The sequence below is a fragment of the Oncorhynchus clarkii genome, chromosome 9 (assembly GCF_045791955.1).
Source record: "Oncorhynchus clarkii lewisi isolate Uvic-CL-2024 chromosome 9, UVic_Ocla_1.0, whole genome shotgun sequence".
Taxonomy (NCBI): Eukaryota; Metazoa; Chordata; class Actinopteri; order Salmoniformes; family Salmonidae; genus Oncorhynchus; species Oncorhynchus clarkii.
Genome location: NC_092155.1, coordinates 68,064,793 through 68,080,825, shown reverse-complemented (window position 1 = coordinate 68,080,825; position 16,033 = coordinate 68,064,793). Strand labels below are relative to the sequence as shown.

General features: G+C 44.7%; 1 protein-coding gene across 1 annotated transcript in view; it reads right to left on the bottom strand.

Moving 5' to 3' along the window:
* The window catches only part of LOC139416833 (rho guanine nucleotide exchange factor 25-like), an 84,656-nt gene that overhangs the window by 32,028 nt on the left and 36,595 nt on the right, over positions 1–16,033 (bottom strand). The window contains exons 2-3 of the mRNA XM_071165930.1: positions 11,716–12,101; positions 6,906–7,016 (exon numbers count right to left, since the gene is read on the bottom strand). Coding sequence (XP_071022031.1) covers positions 6,906–7,016; positions 11,716–12,101 — 497 coding nt within the window. The remainder of the gene's footprint in view (positions 1–6,905; positions 7,017–11,715; positions 12,102–16,033) is intronic.

The window sequence follows — 16,033 nt, the reverse complement described above, 5'->3', positions numbered from 1 at the left end:
ATAATCGGTCGAGCTCTACTCTCTACCCTACTGATGTTACATTTGCAAAAACCTTGGTTAACATAGAGATTCTGGGAACATCAGAAGGTGGGGGGAAATTGACTATATTCTGGTAATCCGAACAATTGAACATATGGGGTGGTACTTAATTAATGAATATGATGTCAGTTCGGTTGTCATCAGAGACATTCTCATCAATGATAAGATGACATAAACTCTACAGTGGAAAGTCTACACATCAGAGTTATCAGATTCACATGGAATTGTTGTTCAATTTAAATGTTTGAATATGAAATTATTCGTGATGGGATGAAATGTGATTTTAGCTTCTAAAATGTAAGACAGGGCTCTGCTCAATCAGTGACCCGCCCCTATGAAGGGACATGGGCTATAAAACTTTTCAAACACGCCCTCCTCTCCCTTCCTATATAAGCCCTTGACGACCATATAACCTTCTGTTCCGAGGATGTAGGACGACGGTCCTATGTCAGAATGGTTCAGATAATAACTACAGAACGAAGCCAACATCAGAGTGAGCTTTGGTTGCGAATGGTATGAACTTTGAACTCTTATTCACTACAGAAGTGATACCTCCTAGCCGTTGAGTTAGCAACAGCAGATGCAACGAGGGTTAGGAAGGAACAGACAGAGTAGCCCGTCTATCACCCAACGATGTTACTACAACATATCCAATTGACAACCAGAGACATTCTTCAAAGGACTCGGTTTGGCAACACGGCCTTCCATCTACCACCAACCTACCGAAGCGCAGCTCAGAGTAAATATTTATTGTATTTTCCTTTTCCAAATGGTCGGTAATTTAGAATGCATAAAATACTGTATTTACGATAGCACAGCTTCTCCCTTTGTTCCTCAGTCTTCCCGCTCTTTCACTCAAACCCAGCCCATTTCGTTTGTGTAACAAGCTGTCATATCTGTTCCGCCCGCTAGGGACGTTTTCCTTTATGACGTAATAAGTAATCAAGTTATGATTTAATTATGTGTATGTGTAATTCTGTGTGATTAGTTAGGTATTTAGTAAATAAATAATTAAACCCAATTTTGTATTGCTGATTCAAATTGTTAGCCAGGGTTTGTGCAGACACCAAGAATTTACAACTTTCAGGTGAGACTGAATTAAGATGAGGATTAATATTGACTGCTATTGATGTAAAATATTACTAGGTCTTTAAGAGTTTATTCGGAAGATAACAGCTCTATAAATATTATTTTGTGGTGCCTGACTCTCTAGTTAATTTCATTTACATGATTAGCTCAATGCTTGTGTCAGCAGTAACATACGCATACGTATGCTTGTCTGAACATACAATATCTTGTTCTTGTTCAGTGTCATGTTCATTGGCTACAGTCTTCCGATCGGCATGTACATAATTTTAGAATAGTGGATGTCAACCTATTTACGCCTGGCCAAGCATACACACCAGAGGAGGCTGAGAAGTTTGGTGGGAGGAGCTATAGTAGGATGGGCTCCTTGTAATGGCTGGCGTTCCATTTATTCCATTCCAGCCATTACAATGAGCCCATCGTCTTATAGCTCCTACCAGGAGAATGCTTCCTGCCCCAACTCATAGTGCCAACTGTAAAGTTTAGTGGAGGGTGAAAAATGGTCAGGGGCTGTTGCTCATGGTTCGGGCTAGACCCCTTAGTTCCAGTGAAGGGAAATCTTAATGCTACAGCCAACAATGACATTCTAAACGATTCTGTGCTTCCAACTTTGTGGCAACAATTTGAGAAAGGCCCTTTCCTGTTTCAGTATGACAATGCCGGCAGGTAACCTAGTGGTTAGAGCGTTGGACTAGTAACCGAAAGGTTGCAAGATTGAATCCCTGAGCTGACAAGGTAAAAATCTGTCATTCTGCCCCTGAACAAGGCAGTTAACCCACTGTTCCTAGGCCGTTTTTGAAAATAAGAATTTGTTCTTAACTGACGTGCAAATTGATGTCCTTACAGATATGGTTTGTCGGGGTCGTTGTGGAAGAACTTGACTGCACAGAGCCCTGACCTCAACCCCATTGAACACCTTTGGGATAAATTGGAACACTGACTACGAGACAGGCCTTATCCCTCAACATCAGTGCCCTACCTCACTAATGCTCTTGTGGCTGAATGGAAGCAAATCCCCGCAGCAATGTTCCGACATCTAGTTGAAAGCCTTCCCAGAAGAGTAGAGGCTGTTATAGCAGCAAGGGGGAGATCAACTCCATATTAATGCCCATAATTTTGGAATGAGATGTTCGACGAGCAGTTGTCCACATACATTTGGTCATGTAGTGTATATGGGCTTTTATTTCCCATCAACTTCTGCAAATGTGTCTCTTTACTAAAGCTGCAGAGCACACAGTGTGTGTGAGGTTGTGTTGATGTGTATACTTCTCTGTGTGTGGTGTAGGGGGCGTGCTACGCCACTGCTTATAACTATCAGTTACAGTGCCTTGCGAAAGTATTCGGCCCCCTTGAACTTTGCGACCTTTTGCCACATTTCAGGCTTCAAACATAAAGATATAAAACTGTATTTTTTTGTGAAGAATCAACAAGTGGGACACAATCATGAAGTGGAACGACATTTATTGGATATTTCAAACTTTTTTAACAAATCAAAAACGGAAAAATTGGGCGTGCAAAATTATTCATCCCCCTTAAGTTAATACTTTGTAGCGCCACCTTTTGCTGCGATTACAGCTGTAAGTCGCTTGGGGTATGTCTCTATAAGTTTTGCACATCGAGAGACTGACATTTTTTCCCATTCCTCCTTGCTAAACAGCTCGAGCTCAGTGAGGTTGGATGGAGAGCATTTGTGAACAGCAGTTTTCAGTTCTTTCCACAGATTCTCGATTGGATTCAGGTCTGGACTTTGACTTGGCCATTCTAACACCTGGATATGTTTATTTTTGAACCATTCCATTGTAGATTTTGCTTTATGTTTTGGATCATTGTCTTGTTGGAAGACAAATCTCCCAGTCTCAGGTCTTTTGCAGACTCCATCAGGTTTTCTTCCAGAATGGTCCTGTATTTGGCTCCATCCATCTTCCCATCAATTTTAACCATCTTCCCTGTCCCTGCTGAAGAAAAGCAGGCCCAAACCATGATGCTGCCACCACCATGTTTGACAGTGGGGATGGTGTGTTCAGAGTGATGAGCTGTGTTGCTTTTACACCAAACATAACGTTTTGCATTGTTGCCAAAAAGTTCAATTTTGGTTTCATCTGACCAGAGCACCTTCTTCCACATGTTTGGTGTGTCTCCCAGGTGGCTTGTGGCAAACTTTAAACGACACTTTTTATGGATATCTTTAAGAAATGGCTTTCTTCTTGCCACTCTTCCATAAAGGCCAGATTTGTGCAATATACGACTGATTGTTGTCCTATGGACAGAGTCTCCCACCTCAGCTGTAGATCTCTGCAGTTCATCCAGAGTGATCATGGGCCTCTTGGCTGCATCTCTGATCAGTCTTCTCCTTGTATGAGCAGAAAGTTTAGAGGAACGGCCAGGTCTTGGTAGATTTGCAGTGGTCTGATACTCCTTCCATTTCAATATTATCGCTTGCACAGTGCTCCTTGGGATGTTTAAAGCTTGGGAAATATTTTTGTATCCAAATCCGGCTTTAAACTTCTTCACAACAGTATCTCGGACCTGCCTGGTGTGTTCCTTGTTCTTCATGATGCTCTCTGCGCTTTTAACGGACCTCTGAGACTATCACAGTGCAGGTGCATTTATACGGAGACTTGATTACACACAGGTGGATTGTATTTATCATCATTAGTCATTTAGGTCAACATTGGATCATTCAGAGATCCTCACTGAACTTCTGGAGAGAGTTTGCTGCACTGAAAGTAAAGGGGCTGAATAATTTTGCACGCCCAATTTTTCAGTTTTTGATTTGTTAAAAAAGTTGGAAATATCCAATAAATGTCGTTCCACTTCATGATTGTGTCCCTCTTGTTGTTGATTCTTCACAAAAAAATACAGTTTTATATCTTTATGTTTGAAGCCTGAAATGTGGCAAAAGGTCGCAAAGTTCAAGGGGGCCGAATACTTTCGCAAGGCACTGTAAGTAGAACTATAAGACATTTAAGATGTGTCAAATAAATGTTATCCAGCTCAGGGCTCCAGCTACGCATTTGGTTTGCTAGCGTGCTAGCTAGGTGTCTAGATGTCAAGATCAGTTTTCTTGGGTACAGCAGAGACATTCAGTTCCCTCCTGGATCAAGATCCCTGTTGCCTAAAATAGGTTTGTGTGCTGTATAATAACAGAGTATACCCCGGTATGGTACAGAAACGGTATGATGGCATTAACATCTCCAGCAGAGCTCTACCCTAGCTGACAGGTCTCCAGGCCTCCAGCAGAGCTCTACCCTGGCTGACAGGTCTCCAGGCCTCCAGCAGAGCTCTACCCTGGCTGACAGGTCTCCAGGCCTCCAGCCCTCCAGCAGAGCTCTACCCTGGCTGACAGGTCTCCAAGCCTCCAGCCCTCCAGCAGAGCTCTACCCTGGCTGACAGGTCTCCAGGCCTCCAGCCCTCCAGCAGAGCTTTACCCTGGCTGACAGGTCTCCAAGCCTCCAGCCCTCCAGCAGAGCTCTACCCTGGCTGACAGGTCTCCAAGCCTCCAGCCCTCCAGCAGAGCTCTACCCTGGCTGACAGGTCTCCAAGCATCCAGCCCTCCAGCAGAGCTCTACCCTGGCTGACAGGTCTCCAGGCCTCCAGCCCTCCAGCAGAGCTCTACCCTGGCTGACAGGTCTCCAGGCCTCCAGCCCTCCAGGCCTCCAGCAGAGCTCTACCCTGGCTGACAGGTCTCCAAGCCTCCAGCCCTCCAGCAGAGCTCTACCCTGGCTGACAGGTCTCCCTGACTGCTTGACATGGATCACAACCAGATGTTCTCTGTATCTGGTAGAACCCCACAGGAAAGATACACACACACACACACAGCTCTCTTTCTACGCCCCCCCCCCCCCCCTCACTCCTCTATTGTGCTTGTTTTGTTTTTCTACACAGAAGCCAACTTTAAATCTGTAATAGTTTTAATAAAAGCTGAGAGCATGGTGCTCTTGTTGTTTATGCTTTATTGAGGTGTAGGTAGGGTTTGTGTGTGTGTCTCTCAGTCTGTGTGGTGTCTGTCTGTCTGTCTGTCTGTCTGTCTGTCTGTCTGTCTGTCTGTCTGTCTGTGTGTGTGTGTGTGTGTGTGAGAGAGAGAAAAATAGATGGGGTGTTCTAAGAAGTCTTAACTTTTTCTCTTCCTTTCCTGAAAGAGAAACAGTAAATCTGTCAAAGGAGGGGAGGAAGGAGAGAGAGAAAGAGAGAGATGGAGAATGGCAGTGATAGAGGGAGAAGAATAGGAGAGAGGGAGAGAGAGACCCTGAGATGACTGACCTACATACTTTAATACCTATTTTTCTCTCTCCCTCTCTCCCTCTCTTTCCTCTCTTCCCTCTTCTGGCAGTACAGACTGAACCAGTGATCTCCTTCCCTTCTCTCCCATCTGTCTCTGACTGTGTGTAATCCTGCCATCAGAGCCTTATGACTGGCTGCTATAATGAACTGCAGGGGGAATGACCCCCTCCCTGGGTCATGTTCAGTAGGGCACACTGTAACAAAACATTTGGAAATCTGTGTTGTTATTGGAAAAGTTCAGATATTGCTCCCTTGTTCCACTCGGTTTCAAACCCTTTTATCAACACTGACCCTGGTAAGAGTCCAGTAGGAATGAGCGCTGGCTCTCTGATGTGTTTTGTCATAGTGTTCACTATCCAGGCCCCCTTACAACCCTGTTCTCTGTTCCAAATGCCATCTATACCATTTGCTGTTGCCGTTCACACAATTCCAATTGTTTGATGTGTAAATGAAAGAGCAAAGCCATTGTTTGGACTCATTTCCTGGAACAGTAGTCATCTTCCATTACATTTCTCCTCTCAGTGCCATTTTCTTTTTATCTGTAGGGATTTTCTTTGTAGTATGTTAATGCATCTATCACACAGAACCCTGATTGTGTCCCAAATGGCACCCTATTCCCTGTAGTAGTGCACTATGTAGGAGATAGGGTGCCGTTTGGGAAGAAGTCTTGACAAACCTTCCCCACTGAACTGCCTCCTATTGATGAACTCTGAGAGGACCTTGAGTTCATCTAGGTGTGTGTGTCTGCGTGTGTATCTGAGACCGAGAAACTATGTTTGATCAGCCAAGCCCAGCAGCGGTGGTGGTGATCTGGGATCCTTCGGACGTCCATACTCTAAACCCTAACCTTAACCTCTACCCTTACCTTAACCATAACAACAACCCTTACCTAAAGGTGAATCACTTTTAGGCTACCTTTACTATTTAACAAGTCAACTTAAATGGGGGGTAGGGACGTCCCAAGGATTCCGGATAGAATGGACCCTGAGATGTTTCATACCCAGGTCTGTCTCAGGCGCCATGGAAACGAAGCCTTGTGTTGTACCCATGTCACCTACCGGTCTGTTTTTCCTCAGAGGAAATCATTAGACTCTCCCCTGTCCCCATATACACTGAGCAGCAACAGCTAAAGCCTTCTATAGATTATCAATAGAGTGTTTCATCAGTTCATCAGTTCATCAGTTCATCAGTTCATCAGTTCGATTGATTGTGTTTTTTATGGTTGGATAAGTTGACTGTGTAATCTGTGACCATGTCAATAAGATTGTATGTCTGTATCTACCTAGTTTAGCCTCTTAGACCTAGGCATTTGCTCATGGGCCTAACACCAGTTGTCAGGTTTCAGGCAAGGTTTGTCAACATGCAAACATGGTTTACTGAACCACCTCTGTTACACAGGGCTGTGTGTTGGGACAGACTCGTGTGTGTGTGTGTATTTGTTTGTTCGTTTGAGTGTGTGTGTGTGCGAGGGCTGTATGTGTGTCTGTGGTTTGACTCACCTGTGTGTAGGCAAGTGCAATACAGCCCTGTAGTGAGTCAGACAAGTAGCTGGGAGAGTTTAGGGTTGCTGAGGAAAGCTCCTCAGGACTGGCCAACCTATACCTGCACTCCTACAACACACACACACACACACACACACACACACACACACACACACACACACACACACACACACACACACACACACACACACACACACACACACACACACACACACACACACACACGCAGAGGGAGAACATCATTACTCAACATAACACAACAACATAAACATCAACAGCACATTAAATCCTTGCAACACTGTGACTGTCAGAAACATCCCCAGGAGTGAGATAGCGGAATCACCATCTCCAGGGCTGTTATTATTATAACTAACTAGCATCGCGACTGTAATCACACTGTGCCTATCCACCACGTGTACATCATGTGGGTAAACTATGGGTAAATCATGTAGCAGTCAACTGTGTTGGTATTCATTGGTGAGGTACTGTACTGTCAATGGGCTGCGGTTGGGCAAGCTATTGGTAGATATTTACACAGAAAAGGTAGCTGATCTCGATCTTATATGTAGATATTTGCTCAGGAATAGTAATCTCTTTAACTAAGACCGTCGCCAAAACTAAGACAGTTCTGCCGAGTTGTTCTGCCAAGAAACAGAGGAAGGCTCCACACCACTCTCTCACTTGAATATATTGCTTAGTTAATTTCAGATGATCTCATTTTGCTCTTTTGTAGCTTTGGCAACTATGTGTGTGTTTTCCATATCCATACCTGTTTGCTCCTCTCCTCTCTCCTCTCCATACCTGTTTGCTTTACAGATGCTCCCCACTCCTTGGTTGCAATCCTTCTAATTTAGTGTACCCTGCGCGCAAAACCCCTATGTGGAATTCCTGCCGATCTGCGGTCCAGAACACCTAGTTCATCTGAGCACTATGCTGCGTATCCCTTGACGTGGTGGTGGAGGCACGTCTACTCATTTCTCCTAACTGGAGGTTATCTCACCAGTCCATCTTCTCATGTGAATTCCATGCTGTCACTTAAGCTTAAGCTTCATTTTTCCCATCTTTCACCCACCAAGTGGCCTTGGAGATTTCCTCAATGAGCTTGACACCTTACAGTTTTTTTCGATTGCTAAACGACAGTGGACACAACTGGAGTCACATGTGCAAAACTCTAACTACAGTCTGCACAGCAGCAGTTCATGTGGACCAAACTCTAGTTCGTTTTTCATTGCTTGAACACAGTTTTCAAAACTCTACACACTTATCCCATGACTTTTACCACAACCTGCACAACACTGTGGATTTACAGCACTTTGTTCAAATGCTAACACACTGCTGTCAAAACTGTGAACCACACATTCAAAACAGAATAGATTTCAGCCTTGTGCCTTTCAAATACTGCTGATTGCAATTTCAGCTGAAAGGCTAAGCAAGTGTCTTGTTTTAGACTTGTTAGTGAACACACACACATATTACAGTATATATAGGTAGAGCTCAGAAAGACTCATTTTGGAAATGGAACAAGGAAGATGGGTTCGTGGAGGGAGAAGGGTGGCAGGGAGAGGGCGGATGCGTGGAGGAAGACAAAGAAGACAAAGAGCTGTTATTTCAGATGAAATAAGGGATACACTTATAGACCATGTCGTGAACCATGGTCTCTCATTGAGAGAGGCAGGGTCGAGGGTGCAACTCAATCTGCAAAGATCCACAGTGGCATCTGTAATGCGAATTTTCCATCATGCAAACAGGTCAGAGTTACCCTTACAGTAAATTAAAACATTACAGGAATCTATTTTGTATTGCAATTATAGAATATTTACACAGATATATATTACAGTCAGTTTGACTGTAAAATATATTTTTACAACAGGACCCAAAGGCTGCCCCCAACAGGGGGAAGAGGAAAAATATTTTCAGATGCGCAGGAAAATGCTATTGTTGACATGGTTGTTGTCAACAATGCAATAAAACTGTGGGAGATTCAAGATAGAGTGCTGGCTGATAATGATATATTTGAAAATGTTAATTCTGTCAGCACAACAACTATTGCTTGAGTCCTAAAGAAACACCAAGTTACAATGAAACAGTTATACACTGTACCGTTCGAGAGAAACAGTGAACGGGTAAAAGAGCAAAGATACCAATATGTCCAGGTAAGACGTCTGAGGTTACGTACACAGCTATACAAAATATTTACAGTAAAAAAAAACACTAGCATTTCTACAGTAAAACTGTGCACTTACTGTTTTTCAGAGAGTAATGGAGGTGGAAGCACTGGAAAGACCACATTCATTTGTATTTATCGATGAAGCTGGATTTAACCTTGCCAAAACACGGCGCAGAGGAAGGAATGTTATAAGTCAAAGGGCCACTGTGGAGGTTCCAGGCCAAAGGGGGGGAAATATCACCATGTGTGCTGCAATGGCCAATGATGGTTTGCTTCTCAACACACCACTCATTGGCCCATACAACACAGAAAGGCTTATAGCTTTCCTAGAACAGCTCTATGCTCAGCTAGTGCCAGCAGAACAGGGGGAGCCAGTAAGAAACCCCCAAGTTTTTGTCATAGTTTGCGATAACGTTGCTTTTCACCACTCTGCAGCTGTCACAGATTGGTTTGCAGCACATCACAAATTTATGGTTTTGTACCTGCCTGCATATACACCCTTCCTCAACCCAATAGAGGAGTTTTTCTCTGCCTGGAGGTGGAAAGTGTTTGGTCACCACCCACATGACCAAATGTCTCTTTTGGAAGCCATGCGTGCCGGATGTGAGGACACGAGTCCAGAGGACTGCCAGGGATGGATAAGGCACTCCAGAAGGTTCTTCCCCAGGTGCATGGCAAGAGAAAACTAGATGTGATGTTGAAGAAAACCTGTGGCCTGATGCTAGAGAGAGGCAGGATTAGCCCCTCAATTATTTGTTCGAATTACAGTATGTCCTTTTAGTTTCTACCCTTTTTTTCTCATTACTGTAATTCCGTAAATTACTACAGACTATTGAAGCAAACTGCTAATTTTCATTTACCTTAAAGAATTGTTATGTTCTAAAAAATTTAATAAATCATGTGAAAGAATGTCACTCTTTTCTTTTAAGAAAATATTACTTTGTATGAAGTCACTGAAATTGTTCAAACTGTAAAGATGAAAAGTTTGTATTTTCTGTATTGGTGTTTGATGCTAGTGTTTTTACTCTCAGTGTGTTCTGAGTGACAGTGTGTGTTATCTCAGTGAGGGTTGTGCATAGTGTTTGGCTGCACTGAGCGTGTTTTGAGCCATGTGTTAAGAGTTGTGTTGCTTGGAATGAGTTTTGCAGGTGATGTGAACTGTTTAGCTCAGGTGACTATTGGTAGTGCAGACTGTAGTTAGAGTTTTGCACATGTGACTCCAGTTGTGCCCACTGTCGTTTAGCAATCGAAAAAAACTGTAATAAGATCATTTCCTGACGATGGCTCAGCGCTCTTCGTACTTGGTGACTTCCACCTCGAGGCATCTGCCTTCGATTAATTTCTTTCCAACTCCCCCCCCCCCCCCCCCCCCCCCCCCCCAGGTCTCTGATCACTACTTTTTTTGTTGTTTCCTTCTCTGTCTCCTGTCCTCCAACCCTAACCACTCAGCCCCTACCCAGATGGTCATGTGTCATCACAATCTTCGCTCTCTCTCTCCCACTACTCTTTCCTCTTCTATCCTATCATCTCTGCCATCTGCTAAATCCTTCTCCCTCCTGTCTCCTGATTCTGCCTCTTCAACCCTACTCTCTTCCCTTTCTGCATCCTATGACTCGTACCGTCTCCTTTCCTCCCGGCCTGATCGGCCCTCCCCTCCCCTCCTGCTCCATGGCTGAGTCTCATTACAATCTTACAGAACAGGGCTGAGGCAGCTGAGCGGAAATGGAGGACAACACATTTTCCAGAGGACCTATCATCCTTTCACCCCTTCTCTCTTCCTCCTCTTCCTCTGTATCTGCTGCTAAAGCCACTTTCTATTACTAGATTTCAAGCTTCTGCCTCTAATCCTAGGAAACTATTGTCTACCTTCTCCTCCCTCCTTAATCCTCCACCTCTCTGCGGATGACTTTGTCAACCACTTTGAAAAGAAGGTTGACGACATCCTCTCCTCATTCAATCAGCCTATTGTTAATAGGCCTATCTTGTGATACAGATATTATGGGATTTCTACACATTATACTGATGAGTTGACTTAAGAGGTCCATTTCAAATCTGTCAGTACCCATAGACCAAATAGTCCCAATGTAGAGTAGCTAGTCCTCACTGTATGTAACCTGTATGTACAGTACCAGTCAGTAGTTTGGACCCACCTACTCATTCCAGGGTTTTTCTTTATTTGTACTATTTTCTACGTTGTAGACTAATAGTGAAGAAATGAAAACTATGAAATAACACATATGGAATCATGTAGTAACCAAAAAAGTCTAAATATATTTTATATTTGAGATTCTTCAAAGTAGCCACCCTTTGCCTTGATGACAGCTTTGCACACTCTTGACATTCTCTTAACCAGCTTCACCTGGAATGCTTTTCCAACAGTCTTGAAGGAGTTCCCACATTAGCTGAGCACTTGTTGGCTGCTTTTCCTTCACTCTGTGTTTTTTTGGTTACTCCATATGTGTTATTACATAGTTTTGATGTCTTCACTATTATTCTAAAGAAAAACCCTTTAATGAGTAGGTGTGTCCAAACTTTTGACTGGTACTGTACATATTTGTATGTAATGTAGGTGTTTGTATCCCTAGTGTTATCTACCTTTACAAAGGTAAAACTAGTGCTTAGCAATGCCTCTCCACTCACCATCTCTTTGTGTGTGATGGGTAGTATAGTGGTGAGGTGGTCCTCTGATCCTAGGAGTCTGACAAGCCCCAGCCCTCCCAGGCCCAGGCCCAGGCCCAGGCCCAGGCCCAGGTCATGACTGTGCCTAGAAGGGGGAATAGGAGGAGGGGATTTGCTTCCCCCATCCAACTTCCTGACCTGCCGCTCCCCCTTGGAGCTGGCTGAGATGTTGACGGCCCCAGCGCTGAGCTTGCGGACTGGATTGGTCAGCCACTTCTTCATGGTGCTTACGGAACGTCGCGAGCCTGGGGAGCTGGGGGCGGAGCTACAGGAAACCGTCAGGGTCGGAGGCAGGGACGCCACGGAGGTGGAGATGCTACCCTCGCTGCCTGCAGCCGAGTATGAGTCTGGAGGGAGGGAGAGGAGGGAGAGAGAAAACGGGAGATGGAGGGAGGGGACAAAGGTCACATAACAGGTCAAGAGAAGAGGAATGATAAACTCTCTAAGTCAACGACTGGGATTTCTCATCTCTCCAGATAGACAAATGAAAGTTTAACTAAGGCAAAGGGCAGCAGCAGACACACAGCAGCAGACACATAGTTTTGGTGCAGAACTAGAGCGGGATAAATATGCTAGTTAAACAATGGATGACCATAGAGCTGGATGACCGTAGAGCTAGGTGAACACAGAGCTGGATGAACACAGAGCTGGTTGAACACAGAGCTGAGTGATCATAGAGCTGGGTGATCATAGAGCTAAGTGATCATAGAGCTGAGTAATCATAGAGCATAAATACAATTTTATTTCTCTCAAATGTTGTGTACAAATGTGTTTACGTCCCTGTAGTGAGCATTTCTCCTTTGCCAAGATAATCCACCCACCTGACAGGTGTGGCATATCAAGAAGCTGATTAAACAGCATGATCCTTACAGAGGAGCACCTTGCGCTGGGGACAATAAATGGCCACTCTAAAATGTGCAGTTGTGTCACAAACAAGCATGCTGACTGCAGGAATGTCGACCAGACCTGTTGCCAGAGAATTGAATGTTCTCTACCATAAACCGCCTCCAACGTCATTTGAGAGAATTTGGCAGACGTCCAACCAGCCTCACAACTGCAGACCACGTGTAACCACGGCAGCCCAGGACCTCCACATCTGGCTTTTAAAAAAATATTTTTAAATTGTAACCTTTATTTAACTAGGCAAGTCAGTTAAGAACAAATTCTTATTTACAATGACAGCCTACAGGGGAACAGTGGGTTAAAAACTCATTTTGATTGGGTGTGCCTATGCCCTCCCAGGCCGACCCATGGCTACACACTTGACTAGTCATGTGAAATCCATATATGATTTAAATTTACTGATTTCCTTATATGAACTGTAACTCAGTAAAATCGTTGAAATTGTTGCGTTTACATTTATGTTCAGTATAATTACAACCCAAAAGTAATCTGAAATGCACTCATAATTTATGACATAAGCTTTGTCTGCAGACTGGGCGGAGCATTGCATCCTGTGAGGTGAAATGCACTCTAGGAATTGTAGTATACTGTAGACGAGGGCAATGCAGAAGCTTTAAAAATGACAAAAACAAAATGTGTATCATATCTTCCAGTAGTGCATGTCTACTACAACATAACTGGTTATAAAGCGTGGAATTGTACTTTAAGCATGCAAGCACACACACACACACACACACACACATTTTCTCCAATCTCTAATGGAACAGATTGCACACTGAGCGGGTTCATTTAGTTAATGCAGGTTCACCATTGTTTACAGTAAAAGGCATTGGCACATGAAGGCTGAGATCAGACACACACACACAGAGAGATCAAGCATGCTGCGGTGTTCAGTTAACGTTGCTGGGCTTTCAACAAGACACCCACACACTGTTCCTACTGTCTGTGTCTAGCTGTCTGTCTGACTGATGGAGCTGTCTGTCTGTGATTGAGCTGACTCTCTGATTCATGGAGCTAACTGTCTATCTCTGTCTATTGATCTCTCTGTTCTTCCTTTCTAATAGAGTGTTGGTCTTTGTGTCTGTTGGAAGGAGATTCTACCCCAAACATTGCACAGTGTACAGCACGTCTGGGTTATACTTCTGAAAGACAGCCATAATAGACTATATCTAACCTCTGACCATCCATGTATTGTAGCCAACTGCTCAGTTTTGGAAAGTTCAGTATCTGTATTCAGAAGTTGGTTACTGAAGGTTGTGTCACTGTGCAAATTAGAATCTGAATCAATGGGCCGCTTCCCAAAACCATGACTACGTCACTTTAGCCCATTCTGAAACAGTTGCTCAGAGTCCATTATACTGGGTACTGTGACTGGCATACAGCAAACGGCTATCCTTGGGCCGGACACACACACACACACACACACACACACACACACACACACACACAGTAATATTGTTGTATTGTACAATTTCTATTATAAATGTTTAAAAAAGTAATAATAATAATGTCTTGGTGTACGCTGTTCTTACGGTTTGTTGTAATGTCATTTTTTTAAATCCCGTTTCGAACCCCAGGAAGAGAAGCTGCTGCCATGCAACAGCTAATGGGGATCCTAATACATACACACAGAAATACACAAAAACAAGGGCAAACCTCTACAGAACTGTGTGTGTGTGTGTGTGTGTGTGTGTGTGTGTGTGTGTGTGTGTGTGTGTGTGTGTGTGTGTGTGTGTGTGTGTGTGTGTGTGTGTGTGTGTGTGTGTGTGTGTGTGAGAGTCCTCTCCTGAAGAGAATTTATCAGCTGGTAGGTGAGCCATAGAAACTGATCAGGCTAAGAGTCTTGGCTGCTGACTGGAATGGGGCACACTTCTTCACAGGACCACTGACATCCAGAACTCTCTGCAGTCTCACAGGACCACTGACATCCAGAACTCTCTGCAGTCTCACAGGACCACTGACATCCAGAACACTCTGCAGTCTCACAGGACCGCTGACATCCAGAACTCTCTGCAGTCTCACAGGACCACTGACATCCAGAACACTCTGCAGTCTCACAGGACCACTGACATCCAGAACTCTCTGCAGTCTCACAGGACCACTGACATCCAGAACTCTCTGCAGTCTCACAGGACCACTGACATCCAGAACTCTCTGCAGTCTCACAGGACCACTGACATCCAGAACTCTCTGCAGTCTCACAGGACCACTGACATCCAGAACTCTCTGCAGTCTCACAGGACCACTGACATCCAGAACTCTCTGCAGTCTCACAGGACCACTGACATCCAGAACTCTCTGCAGTCTCACAGGACCACTGACATCCAGAACTATCTGCAGTCTCACAGGACCACTGACATCCAGAACACTCTGCAGTCTCACAGGACCACTGACATCCAGAACACTCTGCAGTCTCACAGGACTACTGACATCCAGAACTCTCTGCAGTCTCACAGGACCACTGACATCCAGAACTCTCTGCAGTCTCACAGGACCACTGACATCCAGAACTCTCTGCAGTCTCACAGGACCACTGACATCCAGAACACTCTGCAGTCTCACAGGACCACTGACATCCAGAACTCTCTGCAGTCTCACAGGACCACTGACATCCAGAACTCTCTGCAGTCTCACAGGACCACTGACATCCAGAACACTCTGCAGTCTCACAGGACCACTGACATCCAGAACTCTCTGCAGTCTCACAGGACCACTGACATCCAGAACTCTCTGCAGTCTCACAGGACCACTGACATCCAGAACACTCTGCAGTCTCACAGGACCACTGACATCTAGAACTCTCTGCAGTCTCACAGGACCACTGACATCCAGAACTCTCTGCAGTCTCACAGGACCACTGACATCCAGAACACTCTGCAGTCTCACAGGACCACTGACATCCAGAACACTCTGCAGTCTCACAGGACCACTGACATCCATAACTCTCTGCAGTCTCACAGGACCACTGACATCCAGAACACTCTGCAGTCTCACAGGACCACTGACATCCAGAACTCTCTGCAGTCTCACAGGACCACTGACATCCAGAACTCTCTGCAGTCTCACAGGACCACTGACATCCAGAACACTCTGCAGTCTCACAGGACCACTGACATCCAGAACTCTCTGCAGTCTCACAGGACCACTGACATCCAGAACACTCTGCAGTCTCACAGGACCACTGACATCCAGAACTCTCTGCAGTCTCACAGGACCACTGACATCCAGAACACTCTGCAGTCTCACAGGACCACTGACATCCAGAACTCTCTGCAGTCTCACAGGACCACTGACATCCAGAACTCTCTGCAGTCTCACAGGACCACTGACATCCAGAACTCTCTGCAGTCTCACAGGACCACTGATATCCAGAACT